This window comes from Octopus bimaculoides, chromosome 25 (genome assembly GCF_046866305.1).
Source record: "Octopus bimaculoides isolate indiv1 chromosome 25, ASM4686630v1, whole genome shotgun sequence".
NCBI lineage: Eukaryota > Metazoa > Mollusca > Cephalopoda > Octopoda > Octopodidae > Octopus > Octopus bimaculoides.
In genome coordinates, this window is record NC_142952.1 from 12,748,729 (window position 1) to 12,765,843 (window position 17,115).

General features: G+C 35.0%; 1 protein-coding gene across 1 annotated transcript; it reads left to right on the plus strand.

The window, feature by feature from the left end:
- Positions 1-1,147: 1,147 nt before the first annotated feature.
- On the plus strand, positions 1,148-15,920 carry LOC106880228 (cyclin-dependent kinase 1). The gene is made up of 8 exons (XM_014930092.3): positions 1,148-2,632; positions 5,742-5,812; positions 7,160-7,316; positions 8,235-8,358; positions 10,551-10,721; positions 11,245-11,408; positions 13,620-13,770; positions 15,470-15,920. The coding sequence occupies exons 2-8, from the start codon at positions 5,764-5,766 to the stop codon at positions 15,566-15,568; spliced, it is 915 nt and encodes a 304-aa protein (XP_014785578.1). The 5' UTR covers positions 1,148-2,632; positions 5,742-5,763; the 3' UTR covers positions 15,569-15,920.
- Positions 15,921-17,115: the final 1,195 nt, after the last annotated feature.

Genomic DNA, 17,115 nt, shown 5'->3' on the forward strand with positions numbered 1-17,115 from the left:
TTATAGAAAAAAAGTATTTATTTTAGAGAAATAAAGTATTTATTATTTTAATTTTTTTGAGATCAGTTGTAATAATGTCTGAACCAACTGCTAAAAAGGCAAAACTGAAGAACTACAAAGATTTTATCATGTTTGGTTTTGTATCTCTTGACTCAAAACCTATGTGTCTTGTATGTGATGCCATTATGACCAAGCATTCCATGAAGAAAGTTAAGCTGGAGCAGCACCAGAAATTAAGGCATCCATCATCTGTTGGTAAAGGTAGGGAATATTTTGGGAATAAAAAGAAAATACAGCTAATCAAACTACCTGACTTTGTAAAGAAGATAAATACTGGAAAAGCAAAGACACTCAAACCAAGTTATTTGGTCTGGGGAAATTAAAATTTTGGAAAAAACAGTTTGAAAAAAAATTGGCATCATTTCAAAATTTTAACACCACTGTTCCTACATGAGAATGCATTACCCACCTTGAAGGTCTTCATGTAGACTTTGAGAGAAGATACAATGATTTATTAAAGATGGATTATCCACTCTGGTCTGTAGACCTAGGAAATTATGAGCCAGGAGATGAAAATTTAGAGTTGGCTGAAATGTTGTTGGATTTGAAAGAGAATATGAAACTGAGAAGAAGAGTTGAAAAAGAGGGTGTCTTTGTCTACATATCGATAAAGGAATCACACCCTAATATATTTTTCGACATGTAGAAGCAAGCATCATTTCTTTCCCTACCACATGGATAGTGGAATCTGCATTTTCAGCTGTTGGAGATATTTTAAGTAGAAAAAGAAATGAATTAGATGTTAACAGCAGAGGAACTTATCAGACTCAGACTAAATGAGTTCATTAAAATTGATTATGATATCTTGTGTCAGAAATACCAATATCAAGCTAGTCACTAGCTCAATGGACTAAAACTGAACGACTTTATGGAAAAGGATTTTGATATCTTGTGTTTATCTTTGTTTACTAAAATTAATTAAAAATTTTATGTTTTGTTTGCTAAAATAAATTTTAAAGTGTAAATAGTCTATCTTGTCTTTTCGTTAAGCATTTTAGTGTGAAAATAGAACAGCATAAAGTAAAAGTGGTCCCTAGAAATTTTTTCAAGTAAAAAATGGTCCCTGGTCTGAAAAAGGTTGGGAACTACTGGTGTATGTGTCTCTTTCACGTTTGTCCGTCTATCATAATCATCATCACCAGTTTTATGGTCTTACATGGTAGCAGTAAGACTTCAACAAAGCTTAGTAGTTTAGTTTTATTCCATGTAGGAGTTACAGGAACAAACAAAAATCTTCATAGTTTTGTCACATTTATTTATTTATTGAAAACGAAGTTCTTTTTGGGTTTTTTTATCCATGTTCCCATAGATTATGGTTACTCCTAGTGAAGAACCCCTGCTCTCGGGGGTTTGCAACACCTGCTGTGGTGATATCTTGTTGTTTAGCACCAATTCAATGTTGATCAAGTAGACCTATAATGACAGGCACTCCAATCGTGACCAATCCGTCTTCTATTGAAATCACTTTATATTTACGGCTACATTACACAATGTTTTCTTTTTTTTGTGTGTGTGGTAGTGGGATGGATGGGGGTATAAAGATATCACCACGTATTTGGCTGTTGTTCCATACAGGCTGAACGACAATGTTCTTAGTGCTTGGAACCGAATACCTAGCGATATTTAATTACGGCCCTTCTGAGTTCAAATCCCGTCGAGGTCAGATTCAAGTATAGCTAAAATAGGCGATCTTTCGCTAAAGTACAGACAAGTATTGTAGTCGATACATATTTTTAGATGTGAATAGAATTAAATAGAAGCCGTATCATTACACAGAAGCTCCTCCTTTGGTTGATATCTGTCATATATTTCCGATGTTTTCTAATAAGCATGAAAACGGGGATGTTAGAACGAACAGACGGTTATTAACCTTGGCTGTAAGTTTTACTACTTATTTTACTTAGGGTTGGGCTAGATCACAATATCTGAGCTGAATCTGGGAGTCACTCTTGATACTCGTCAAAGTTAATTCATTTCTTCTCAACGCCACCACCTCACTCTTTGGTGCTTTCAGTGGTTCCCATCAGGTGAAAGTATTCGATTCAGGTGTCTGGTTTAAGGACATTGTCCTCTCCTTCCCTCCCATCAGTTTTGGATGCCCTGCCAAGAGTCAGTAGTAGCTCTTCCCCATGTTTATCAGACAAAATGTAATAAAATTTCGTATCTAACCGATTGCGATGTCTTTAAGTAATTCTGAACGATTCAAATTTAATTCTTTTTGTAAAGAGTAATTATTCGATAAACTTATTTTTGACTTGTAATTTTTGGTACAAAGTGAATTTTTATCATTTATAAAAAAATATTTCCTCTTAATTAATGAATTTAAAAATTGCTTAATTTCAAATATGAAATTATCGTAAAACGTAAATGACAACAACAGAAAGAACTGAAGTTTCGAATCAAAATTCGAGCTTTTTATTGGTTGTTTGCGAGGTGGAGATGGTAGCGGTAGGAGGAAGTACAAACGATTGCTACTATTTGATTGGTCCATTCGAACTTGCGTCTGTTTCACCGCCACACCGCTGTTGCTAAACACCCAGCATTTACAAACTCGCATCTTGCTTTGCTTCAGGTTGGTGCCTTTCTCTTATTAATTATTTAATTAATATCTGCTAATAATAGTATTAATATTGATAACAAAAAGACACACGTTTAGAATGTTCGTTGCTATATATTTATATTACCCACACGTTTCTTCAAAGGATAAGGTTTTATATATTTAAACAAATTGTTTGAACAACAAATCGTTGCTTTCAAATATGGACTTTCTTTTTAATATACCGCACTGAATATGTAATATATATATATATATATTTATACACACAGACACCCAGGGCTCAACAGAAAGTGTGGTGTGTGTATATATATATATATATATATATATATATATATATATACACACACACACACACACATGTGTGTTCAACAGTAATTTTAATATTTTTCATTAAGCTTCAAACCGTCCACTGGGTTCGAACTCCCAACTCCTGTAACCTCAGGAAGAGAGACAGACAGTCAGACAGAGATCAAAGATAATATTCAGTCTGTTTTCCACCTGACTTTATGTGAAATCTTCCGCATTATAGTTATTCGACGATATAATATGTTAACCATTGTGGTCTGTGTGGTGTTGACGACCATTTCACCAATATTAACTCATTTCTAAAATCTTATCAACTCTCCTATTTGTAATCCCTTATCTATTTCAGCTGGAGTCCACTGAAGTTTTAGCTATTTGAATCTTCAAACGGTTTTTTTTTTTTGTTATGGGATTTTGTTTCCTGCGTTCTCTTCTAATTTAATTAAAGAAAGAACAATAATGGTGCTTTTTGTATTTAAATCTCAATCAGTTTTAGTCGATGATCCACCGATTTCAAATTTGTCTTAATGAGATACAAGTCCCTCTTATCTGTGGAGTTGCCCCACCTGCCAGAAATAGCAGCAACAGCCAACTTACATAATTCCGTCTGAAATAGAGGAACACTTTGAATAGTGTGTTCCTAGATTTACAAACCGTCAAGTTGGTCAAGACAGTCATTTGACTGAAGGCCTGCTTGATCGGGGCTGACGTCGGCTTAAATAACTGTAGGACGTTGAAACCCCTGTGTAGTCACTCGACCTGCTAGAAATTGCAGTAGCTAAATCTCCATCAAAGCACATCCTGTGGTCTTTAGTGTGAAATTTGTAGTTGTTTAGCCTCAGGCTGGTTCTCATTGAACAGTTTCGTGATCAAAAGCGCTGCAGCCATGACCAACCCATCTTTGGGACTACATCGTTATAATGTAGTCTTTCTTTAAAATAGTAGAGTACAATTTGGCTGGTATTCCTAGGAGGTCGAGCAATGTATTTCATTGAATATCTATTTTATTGATCTGTGGGTGTTTAAATATTTCATGGAAATATTCTGGTGACTTTTTAAAAATCCTTCCTGCTATCAGTATTTTATTTTAATGTTACCTCTTTGGACAAAGATTGTATGGAATCTCGAAACTCATCTTTTTACTTCTGACACCTTAATCTTGAGGTTTTGTGACCGCTTAACCCTCTTTTAAACCCTTTTGCTTAAGGTAACGCTTTTATTTCGCCAACAGAAAAAATATAAATTCCACAGTTGAATCACTTCTGCCTTTTAATGTGTTTTTACGATACAGACTATTATTTGAGGTCAGTTTTACTATTTAGAGAAGCTTGCAGCATAAGTTTTAAAGAATTATCCTAAATTTCCGGCCATGTACCTGCTTCAATCTTCATAATTTCATCATCATCGTTTAAAGTCTGTTTTCCATGCTGGCATGGGTTGGACGGTTTGACTGAGGTCTGGAGAACCAGCGACTGCACCAGACTCCAATCTGATCTGGCAATGTTTCTACAGCTGGATGCCCTTCCTAACTACAACCACTTTACAGACTGTACTGGATGCTTTTACGCAGTACCGGCACGGTTACGTTTACGTGGTACCAGCATCCACAAGCCTGCTAGATTAGGAATGTTCAGCTAGAGAGGGATTCAGGTGACAAACCTGCATGGAAGGGCAACCAGACTTAGCTTAGCGTGTTTTTTCAAGCACACCAAACCGACAGGAGTCTCGGTCCCCCGTCATCCCCTCTTTTTCAAAGGATACATTATATAATATAGTTCTGGCCACACTGCCCCTGATGAAAGACTGGTGCTGATTAAAATCTCTTCAACACCACGCGCTAACCCCCCTCGAATGCACCCCCTCCCCAGGTCTTCTACAACCAACTTCTCTAAGTCGCTTGAGGTGTAGAGTAGCGTCGACAAAGTGAAACCTTTTGCATTGCAAAGCGTTTGTCACTTGCATGTATTGATGGTTATGTTTTTCTATATTTTTCTCCCCATCAACACATTTATGCTTATTAAAGCAAATTTTGAAAATGTATGATTTTTTTTCTTCAATCCTCTCCCCGTTGTTTTTCTCTATGATTTTAAAATATTGGAAAACCTGAAGTCATTGCTGAGGTTTTACCCACAGTGATTTAAAAGCATCAATATACGTGAGAGTGACAAAAGAAACGAATGATGTGCTAGAGGAAGGTCGTGGGATGTGTTAGAAACAACAGTCAGATCTCCCTTTAATCACATTTTTTCGCCCGAAAATATCTACAGAATTGTTTGTTTTTTTTTACCGAAAGGGCATCTCTGATGGTTTTTTTTTTTTTTAAAGTGCATAGTGCCCCAAAAATCGACCAGTCGGTTCGGAGGGGGAGGTGAAAAAAATCAATTTTCAAAAAACATTTTTTCTATAAGATGATTCCCCCCATCATTTTGAACGCCGTGGTGAAAAAAATCTTGCAAAAAAAAAATCTCCTATCCTCCACTAGGGGGTTACCATATTTTTACTAAATTATATAAAATATATATTATGATATTATATATATTGTTCATTTAATGCCCATTTTCTATGCTAATATGAGAAGTTAATTGACTCTTTTACCTGTTTAAGGTAAAAGATTTTTTTTTTTCAAAGGTGCAACAGGAAGTGCATCTAACCTTAGAAAAACCTGCCTCAATGGATTTCATCTAACTCTTGCAAACATGGGAATGTGGTAATCTGTCAGATCAGAAGCTACTTTAAACGCTTTTGTTTAGTGAAATGGAATGTTGATTTAGTTTTTGGTCAGAACCAAATGAGTTTAATTTTATTTTTTTAATCTTTTCAGGTAAATCTCCATTTAGTTAAAAATGCCTGGGAATATGGATGATTATTTGAAGATAGAGAAGATAGGTGAAGGTAAGTATCATAGTGTTTGTTTACTGAGGTCTCTAGCATGCTGTGACCCCAAAACCTATAACTGAATAAAGTCTTCAGAATTAGCAGTTGTTGATGTAAAATGTGATGGGGAGAGGGCTAGTGATGTTTGTGGCATTAATCAGTGGTGGTGGTCATAGAACAATAAACTTTTTAGTGACTTGCACGCTCATATTGCATTCTTTGTACTTTCCAAAGATGTCAATTGTTTGATCTTATAATTATCTCCCTTGTGTGTTTTTTTTTTTAGATCACTGGTTCTCAGCCAGGATGCATATAAGATTTTTTGTTAAAATTTAAGAGCAATAAATTGCTTATAATCCTACAATACATCAAATATTTTAACAATTTTTTAAAAATACAATTCCTAATGATATTTAATAATAAAAATATAACAGGATTTTTTAAACATAATCTAGCTATGAGGGTTTGCTGGAGTAAAATAACTATTAAGGGTGGGGGCGGGCATAGATAAAATGGTTGAATACCATTGTTTTAGATCTTGAGCAGCCTTAGAATTTCTAACTAATTGCATGAATAATTTCATTTAATTAAAGATTATCAACTAAGAATATCACACATCCTGCAGTGTCTCACTACAAGTGTTTGCTAATAAATTTTATCCCAATCTGTTATTAGTTCATGTTATGCTGTCCTCTCAAATATCTTGGTGAATTGTTAGTCCATAAAATCCTACCACCACCACATGTCCAAGTATATCACTAATCTGTTATGTCACCTCATTCCTAGTATCTCTGTATATTGTTAGTCTGTTACGTCACCTCCAAATAATTTGATAAAAGTTTAAATTGATGTTTGCGTTAGGAACCATTTTAGCACTTTTTAATTGGTTCTGTTTAATGGCAGTGTTCTCATGCAAAATACAGACATGTTTATTATTTGGTCAAACTTATGGCCTGTATGTCCTTTTTGGTCTAAGACCTTTTTGATATATATATTTTGCACTCATTTACCCAAGTTGTTAGATTGTTTTTTATTCAAGAAAAAAATTGTTAAATCATTTCCCTTCTGTTCTTTGCATGTGTTTTTGAAAAGAATCTAATGATAATTAATGAGAAAATTGCTTTATCCTACAAGCTGAATAATTGGTCAAGTGACTAAAGCGTTTAAAGGGTGATAGTGATTAAGAACCTGTAATATCCATTCTGGTATCATTGCATGTCTCTTCTTTCCTCACACACTCTAGGGGTTACTATCAGGCTTGCAATCTTAAGTTTTATTTCTCATGTTTCCTTCCATTATTTTGAGTGTCTCTTTTTTCCTTTTCTTTTTTTAAAATTTTTCCCCTCCTTTACCTTCTCCTCACAGGTACCTATGGTGTTGTGTATAAAGGACGCCATAAAAGAACAAATCGGATTGTTGCATTGAAGAAAATTCGGTTAGAGAGCGAAGAAGAAGGAATACCATCGACAGCTATCAGAGAAATCTCATTTTTGAGAGAAATGGTACATGACAATATTGTTAGGTGAGCATTTTAGTTGGGTTGAGTTATAGGGAGCATGCTATTGAGGGCACATGACTTGATGGTTAGGGTATTTGATTCATGATTGCAAGGTCAGGAGTTTGATTCCCAGCAGTACAGTGTGTCCTTGAGTAAGACACTTTATTTCACATTGCTCTAGTTCACTACTCTGCAACCTTTTCTCACTTTTCAAAATTCAGCAGTACACCTGAGCTAAAAATATAACAATAAGTATAGGGGGAAAATTCTTACTGCAGCATACCTAGCATTGTCTCGTGGCACACGTGTGCCATCGCATATGGTTGCAGAGCACTGCTCTAGTCCACTCAGCTGGCAAAAATGAGGTGTACTTGTATTCCAAAGGGCCAATGTTGTCATTTTTTGTCACATTGAATTTCCCTGAGAACTACATTAAGGGTACACATATCAGTGGAGTGCTCAGCCACTTGCACATTAATTTCTTGATCTGATCAATTGGAACCCTCATCATTGTAAATAACACACAGTGCCAGCAATGCATTGAAGTATCAGTAATGGATCTAGCTGGACTTCTGGTGGCTATTTTTTAATGCCTTTTATAAATATTTTTTTTAACTATTAAAAACTTGAATCTTCAAATTTTAGGCTTTTATGAACCATTTTTCAGTTTTGAGAAAAACATTTTTACTCCTAATTATTCAATGATTTAAGTCATTAAAACTTTTTTTAAATTCTTTCTGACTATTTTTGTAAATCCTGCTAAGGTTCCAAAGAGTTTTAACAGACACAAAGTTCATTTCTATTGCCATTAACAATAAATTTCTCCAATAGCTGTTGACAGCCAAATGATATCACCAATTCTAACTTTGCTTGAATTATTCTCTCTTTACAATTGTCTACAATTTAAATCATTTGTGAATTATTAAAATAATTTATTTTCAGTTTAGAAGATGTCTTGATGCAAGAAGGAAAATTATATCTTGTCTTTGAATATTTGTCAATGGATCTGAAGAAATATATGGACTCTATACCAAGTGGAAAGTACATGGACACTAAACTTGTAAAGGTATATTCTTTTATTGATTTTCATGATTTTGCACATATCAGGCAGCACTCCAGTTATCGTCGTCCTTTAAGGTCCATTTTCCATGCTGGTATGGGTTAGATGGTTTGACTAGGGCTGGTAAACCAGAGAGCTGCATCAGGCTCCACTCATCTGTTTTAGCTTGGTTTCTATGGTTGGATGCTCTTCCTAGTGCCAACCACTTCAAAGGGTGTACTGGATGCCTTTTACATGGCACTGGCAATGACCATGATTCACAGCAAATCACCAGGTCTTGGATAAACTGCTTTCCAGACTTTCATTATTGAAGATAGCTTTATACTGTTGTGATTGATATAAGAGTGCTTGAGTAGAATTGTTTTTTCTTTTTTTAAATTCTGCACATGATGTCCATCTCATTATTCAAAATAGAACCCTCTCAATCCCACATTTATTCATTTTTGGCTTACCTCAAGGTTCCATTATGTCTCCCACACCATATCTAATCTACATCAAAGACCGGCTCACTGTTATCACTATCTGCTCCTGTGCACATCATACTCTTCATTGCCATCATTCTCACCTAGCCAACACACCTCCGACTAGACCCAGACACTACATCCATCAAGCAAACAGCACTACATCTGTCCTTTTCATAAGCAACTCACTGCTAAAACTTCTCTTTATAAATATTAAACCCGCATAACCTTCCATAATGAATACATGGACAACATAGTTATGAGTGAAACTAGGCTGCTGTCTCTTTATGACTAGAAACTAGTTTTACTGTGAATAGTTGCTGAGCATTATACAAACCCTCAAATATGTTCCACTTGGAATACACCTCGTATATCACAGACAGTACAAGAACTGCTGAATCATCCAACACATGGCTTATTTGACCAATGGCTAGACCTTGTGAATATCCTATAATCGCCGGCAAGCTGTCTTTTCTGTAACAGTATCTTCTTCAAACTAGCATGTCTCCATCTAAAACCACACAATGTACTTCGTTCCCCTCCCCCACTTGTACTTCGAGACTCTTTCTACACAATGCTTCCTTTCCGGAATGATTATACAAGAGACAGGAAGCATCTGTTAGTGGGTTAATGAGTGAAGGAGAAGTCATTGGTATGAGGAGCAGAGAATGATTGCATATGAACCGATGCACCTGTCTCAAATAAAGGAGTAGTACTCTAATGTAGAGTACAGTTGTACTCTGTATATGGTTAGAACGTCTTAAGAGCCAAAGTATTTACTTATGATTTAACCATATCGTTCTAACTATAATCCTGTAATTGTTCAGGGCAGGTTCTACTTGTGATATCCATAAGTAAAGAATATATACTTTTGTTGTTGTCCTGAATTATATAGTATGTTTATGGTGTTGAAGGAAATGAAGTTGTTACATCTCCATTACAAGTTGTTTTCTGAGTTCCTTTTATTCCTTCCTGTGGCTGAAGTAAAATATAGCATCTTATCCAGTTACATGTAGCACTAAGTTATTAATGTAGAAGAGGAGGAGTACCATGGGCTTTTTTTTTAAATATTAGTAGCTATCGTTATTTATCATGGCTGGCAGAATCATTAGCATGCCAAGCAAAGTGCTTGGTGGCATTCAAATTCTACCAAGGTTAACTTTTCCTTTCATCCTTTCAGGGTCAATAAAACAAGTACCAGTTGAACACTTGGGGGGGGGGGATGTTATCGACTTACCCCCTCCCCCCAAAATTGTTGACCTTGTGCCAAAATTTGTAGCCATTATTAAGACATTGAGCTGGCAGAATCATTAGTGTCAGACACTGTGACTAACAGTATTTCTTCTGATTCATTATATTCAGAGTTCAAATTCAGCTATGGTCAACTTTGTCTTTCATCCCTCTAGTGCGGTCAATAAAATAAAAGTACCAGTAAAATGGCAAGCCGAGAGAATTGTTAGCATGGAGGGGAAATTGCTTAGCGGCATTTCATCCATCTTTATGTTCTGAGTTCAAATTCTGCTGAGGTTGACTTTGTCTTTTACCTTTTCAGGGTCAATAAAATAAGTATCAGGTGAGCACTAGGGTTGATGTAATCAACTTACCCCCTCTCCCAAAATTGCTGGCCATGTGCCAAAATTCGAAAACATTATTATTGTTATTAGAGTAGTTTGGATGGTAGGATTGTAGTATGTTAAATATTTTGTGTTATTTGTATTTCAACTTATTGGTTTGCAGAGTTACCTTCATCAAATTCTGCAAGGAATTCTCTACTGTCACCAGCGCCGACTCCTTCATCGTGATCTGAAACCCCAGAATTTACTTATTGATACATCTGGAACTATTAAATTGGCTGACTTTGGTTTAGCCAGAGCATTTGGTATTCCTTGCCGTGCTTACACTCATGAAGTAAGTTGGGTTTTTGTTTTTTTACGCATTTATTTTTTAACATTTTTATGATCTTCTGGAAGTTTCATTTTTCTTGACCTCTTACTACCAAATAAATGCAGTTAATTACTAACATTTCATGGAGTTGTCTAACAAGCAAAAAGGTTTTCTTATTCAAAGAATTAGATCTTTCATTCAGTTAACTGCTCAAATATCAACCACAAACTTCATCTAGAAAGTTAATTAACCCTTTTGCATTCAGATTACTCTATCAAATGTAAAGCTTATTTATTCACATTGTTTTTGAATAAATTATGCATTATCTTATAGTGTTGAGGTTTTGATGATTATTTTTAGAATAACAGTGTAGGGTAGATGTGAGGAGTCAGATCTGGCCAGTTTTAAAATTAGATAAAGTATTTGGGTTGGATATGGCTGGTTAAAATGCTAAACAGTTAATGATTGCTTTATCTCATTTCTATTGAGGGAGTGAGGCTGTCTTTATTCCATAAAAGTATTTGAATTGTTTTTTTTTTTTTGTTAGGTTGTTACTTTGTGGTATCGTGCCCCAGAAATCCTACTTGGTTATCAACGCTATTCCACAGCCTTAGACATTTGGAGTATTGGTTGTATATTTGCTGAGATGGTAACAAAACGACCTCTTTTTAATGGTGACTCTGAAATTGACCAGTTATTCAGAATATTTAGGTAACTTTTCTCTTTTCCTCCTTTTATAATATTACTTTCATTCTAGCAAAGTTTCTACGAGTTCTTGATATTTCAGTTGGTTGGATTATTGAGATATTGGATCAACTATTTCTCATGTTTTGATGATTTATATATCACAATTTACAATGGACTAGTCCTCCTGACTGGTCCATTGGTAGAATTCTCAAGTGCAATGTTAATATGGCTGGATATTCCTCGGTCAGTTTGGAGTGATAGCTACATCTGAGAGATGTTGTCTTAAAGAATGGTATAGTGGTTGTGCATTTGGCACAGGTGGTAGAAATGGTTTAGTCATTTATTACTGCCTTTATTTACAGCATAACATCTGGGACATACACATTCTAAAATATTTGCAGCATTTTTCCTACAACACCATTGATAACATTAGCTGATTTACCTTTTATTGTATTTTGTGAATACATTAATTCATGAATGTAATCTTAAAATTTCCTAACCAGCTCTGTCAAGTGATAAACAATACAAGAAGGTTGTCATGCTGAAATATTCATTGACAACCTGGTTATTATTGTGGCTACTTGAGTCCTGAGTAAGAGGAAGACAAACCAAACAACTAGATATCACTCACAGATCTGCTGTTCCTCTGTAGCTGAGAGCTATTTACTTCATGCTTCAACATGTTGAATTGTGTAGCATGGTTTGTAACACTGGATATTATTTTATTTTCAAATGTGCAAATTCACTAGATAATACTTTGGTTGTTATGTTGAAATATTCATTGATAACCTAGTTATCTAGAGCAGGGGTTTTCAAACTTTTTGACTTGCGGACTCCTTTATATTTCAGGCTTTACCTTATGAAATTTATACGTGAATATTTGCTTAAAATAACATATATTTTTACATTTATTTATTTAACAGTATTTAACAAATAGGTTTATTGTCAATTAAAAGATTTCGATTAAAAAACATATATAAAATTAAATTGCCCATAAAAAGTATTTGCTGTCCACGGACCCCCCCCCCCCCTGTCTTGTCCTTGCGGACCACAGTTTGAAAACCACTGATCTAGAGAATAACTTAGAGAAAGACAACCAAAAACAACTAGATGTCACTCACAGATCTTTTGTTTCTCTTAACCTGTTCCTCAGTAGCTGAGAGCTATTACTGTGCACTTCAACATGTTGAATTGTATAGCATGCTATGTAACATTAAATATTGCTTAATTTGAATTTTCACTAAATAACACTTAGGTAGAGGCATTGTTGCTTGGTTAAGACATTTGGTTTACAACCATGTGGTTTTAGGTTTGATCTCACTCTGTGACACCTTGGGCAACTATAATCTCAGGTTGGCCAATACTTTAGAAGTAAAATTTGATAGACAGAAACAGTATGGTAGCCTGTTACGTATTTATAATGTGTGGTTTTTATTTCTTCTGTGCCATCACATTAACATTGCTCATAAAGAATGGTGAAATACAATATCTTGAAAATACATGATGCCTGGTATCGGGAACTGGCTATAGGATATTGTCTCCTCCAAGTCATGTCTGCATGAAATGAATAGGGAAAAAAAATGTAAAAACAATGAGTGTTTTTCAGTTCTGTTACTAACCATTCAAATGTGAAGTGGAGGTTGTCTTCTAAGTCACACAATTCATCATCATCATCATTTGCCTGTCTTCCATGTTGGCATGAGTTGGACAGTGTGGCAAACCGTAGGGCTGCACCAGGCTTTATTTTTCAATGGCTGTTACAAGGCTGTAGCCTGAGGTTTAATTTAAGCTATTATCTTTTACTTGTTTCAGTCATTTGATTGTGGCCATTCTGGGGCACCACCTTGAAGTATTTTTTACACGTATGACTTGACCCCAGTATTTATTTTAAGCCTGGTACTTGTTCTATCCGTCTCTGTTGCCGAACCGCCAAGCTACACAGATGTAAAGATGCCAACATCAGTTGTCAAGCAGTGGTGGGGGACAAACACACACACACACACACACACACACACACACACACACGTATACAATGGGCTTCTTCCAGTTTCCATCTACCAAATCCACTCACAAAGTTTTGGTCAACCAAGACTATAGTAAAAGACACTTGCCCAAGATGCCTTGCAGTGGGACTGAACCCAAAACCATGTGGTTGGGGAGCAAGCTTCTTACCACACAGCCACACTTGCACTTAATAGATATGATGTTCATGCTTTTTTTTTTATTATTATGCAGGACTTTATCAACCCCAAATGAAGAATCTTGGCCTGGAGTAACAAATTTCCCAGATTACAAAGCATCTTTCCCACAGTGGAAAGTCAACAATTTGGAAACAGCTGTTAAAACTGATGTTGCCATGGAGTCTGCTGGTCTTGATTTGTTACAGGTCAGTGTGCAATGAGATTTTCTTTGATGATGTATTTTTGTTGGCGTGATTAAGATTGGATCAAAGTCAATGACAGCAAGAGTTGCCGTTCTTTCTTTGGCTACACATGAAGTAATACATTGAACCTCAGTTTTTCTACCAAAATATTGTCTGCACCGTAGAGATAGTTTCCCTGACAGGCCAACAAGGTTAAGCTTCTCACTAACAGTGAACTTAAAGTATCTCTGTATGTATGTATATATATATATATATATACATATATATATATATATATTATTTTGTTTAAAAGAGTTCCAACACTGTCTGTTTTTTATGTTTTATTTATATTCCTGCAAAACCAATGTGGGATATGGAATATACAATATATAATATAAAATAAAAATGGATGGTACTATGAAATAAAGTATTGAATGTCTTATTGAATATATGGAATATGTCTTATTGAATATATGGAATATGTCTTATTGAATAGATGAAATATTGAGTGTTCAATATAAAGGATTAAATATATAAGTATATAAAGACGAATATGTATTTTCTATACCTTGTGGTATTTCATATTTTCTATGCCTTGTGGTATTTCATCATGGCCGGTATGACTGTATATTATATTATATATTGTATATTCCATATTTTATATCCCACATTGGTTTTGCAGGAATATAAATAAAACATAAAAAACAGACAGTGTTGGAACTCTTTTAAACAAAATAATATATTCCTCTATACACAATCATACAAACCCCCCCCCTTTTTTTTGTATTTATTTTTGCTCGCATATATATATATATATAAAAATCTGAGGCTCAAAATGTAAAAGACTTTTCCATTCTTCCCGAGTGTTAAACAAATACACCTGCTTGTTGTTCCTACACTTGTTTTCTATAAATTTGGACTATATCTATCTATCTATATAGGCTGAAGAGAAATAGACAGTCAGTAAGATTGTTAAATTTGAAACCGGTCCCTGTTTAAGAATGTTCCTTTTTCGGTGATTTTAAATGTCTTGCCCGCTTACGTTTTGGTATCACGCTATATTTCATGTTGAGAACAATTTAGGTCTTATTAGACACAAGATGTGATCTATTTCTAGCACATTGAATGTCCACGTTAGTGGTCAACGTCATATATAAAAATGTATCTATATATATATATATATATATATATATATATATATATATATATATATATAATCTACCTACGTACCTGTCTTTTGTGTTGTGCTAAGAGAAGTAACTCTAATATAATAAGAAACAGTTGGTAGTTGTAGTAGTGGTGGGCTGGTTGATAATGGTGAGTGAAGAAAGATAGAGAGAAATGAAATATGAAAAAAAAAAACATAAGAGATAAAAGGGTGATGACAACGGTGACAACTTTAATATCTTTTCCTTCTTTCTCTATCTTACCTGACATTTACCATTGTCTCCACCATTGCAATAATAAGACAACCACAGTTCCTTATTTGTGCTAAGCTCTTTTACTGTGTTGAATTTTAACCTTGGTGCAAAAATCCCTTTTACTTAAGTGTTGTTCAGTATGGTTTAGAAACCTAGACAATGTTACTTTTGACTTAGAAACTTCTATCTGAAGTGTTTTGTTTAAATCTGACATCACCATCACCATCATCGTCGTCATTTCTTGATTTGCAATTACTCCTTTCTGTGACTAATCATTAATGTTGTTCTTTCTCTAATTTCAGAAAATGTTGACTTACGACCCCCATAAGAGAGTGGCTGCCAAAACTGCAATAAACCACAGCTACTTCAATGACTTAGAAAATTTCTCTCCTGTACTCTAGATGGCTTCCATATTCCAGTTGACTGACTCTGATTTGTGATACAACTATTGTACAGATGCCAAAGAGATTGTCTGTTTTGGTAATGAGTGTGATTGGTGTGTGTGACTCTGACTGTTTGCTCATTCTTTTCTTGTGAAAGTTTTCTTCCTGTCTTCTCCATTTTCATTTCTTTGGCACTACGTAAAACCATTTGAGCTTGTTACTGAGGTAATTGTAGTTATATTTTGATGGGAGACCCACCGTCAACTTGTCTTTAAATGGTTACAAACTTGAGATATCCTAACATTTATGTAATATACTCATTGTTTTGGAATAAAATACTTTTTTCTTTATTAGTGTATAGATAATGAAATTAGTCTTGTCTTTTTTATTGTTTTTTCAATCCAATAGGTTTGTCTGTTGACCTGCAATGTCTCTTACCTGTTTAACTCTTTAGCATTTAAACCAGCCATATCCACCCTAAATATTCTACCTATTTTTTTTGTTCAAACTGGCCAGATCTGGACTCTCACACCTGCCTTACAATGTCATTCTAAAAGCTTATACAATCACATTTTGAAACTGTAAGATGATGCATGATTAATTCAAAGCACTCTGAATAAATAGGCATCACATTTGACAAAATAATCTAAATGCTAAAGGGTTAATGACTAACATTTTGAATGTAGGAAACCTGGCCCTTCCTATCCTACCCAAATAGTCTGCTTCATGGCTAATTGGTATGCCATATGTCTGCTACAAAAGGAGATTTGGGAACTAAACTCCTAAAGTGTTGATCACTTGTTACAGTTACCTCTACGGATTTTCTATAGAAAATCGAGGGTTCCAGTTGATCTGATCAACGGAACAGCTTCCTCGTGAAATTAACGTGCAAGTGGCTGAGCACTCCACAGACACGTGTACCCTTAACGTAGTTCTCGGGGATATTCAGCGTGACACAGTTTGACAAGGCTGACCCTTTGAATTACAGGCACAACAGAAACAGGAAGTAAGAGTGAGAGAAAGTTGTCGTGAAAGAGTACAGCAGGGTTCGCCACCATCCCCTGCCAGAGCCTCGTGGAGCTTTAGGTGTTTTCGCTCAATAAACACTCACAACGCCCGGTCTGTTTTTTTATATTGCCAGAAGTCAATTATATGGAGTAAATTTAATACATTAATTGGAAAGATGAAAGTAGTTTAGATATCTTGATGAAAAATGATTTATTTATGCACACTATCAATAAGCCATGTAGCTGTAATGTTGTGAATTCATTGAATACTGTTTACAAATGTTAGTATAAGATTATTAAAGTAACAAGCTGACAGAATCATTACTGTGTTGGACAAAATGCTTAGCAGCATCTCTTTAGTTCTTCGTGCTCTGAGGTCAACTTTGCCTTCCAACACTCTAGAGTTGATAAAATAAAAAAACAATCAAATACTCCCCTCAAAATTGCAGGCCTTGTGCTTATGTTGGAAACAACCATAGGGTGTAGTGACAGCTCATAAATAAAATTAGTCGGAGTGCTGCTTCAGAAAATTTTTAGCCATTTTAATATTGTATAAAA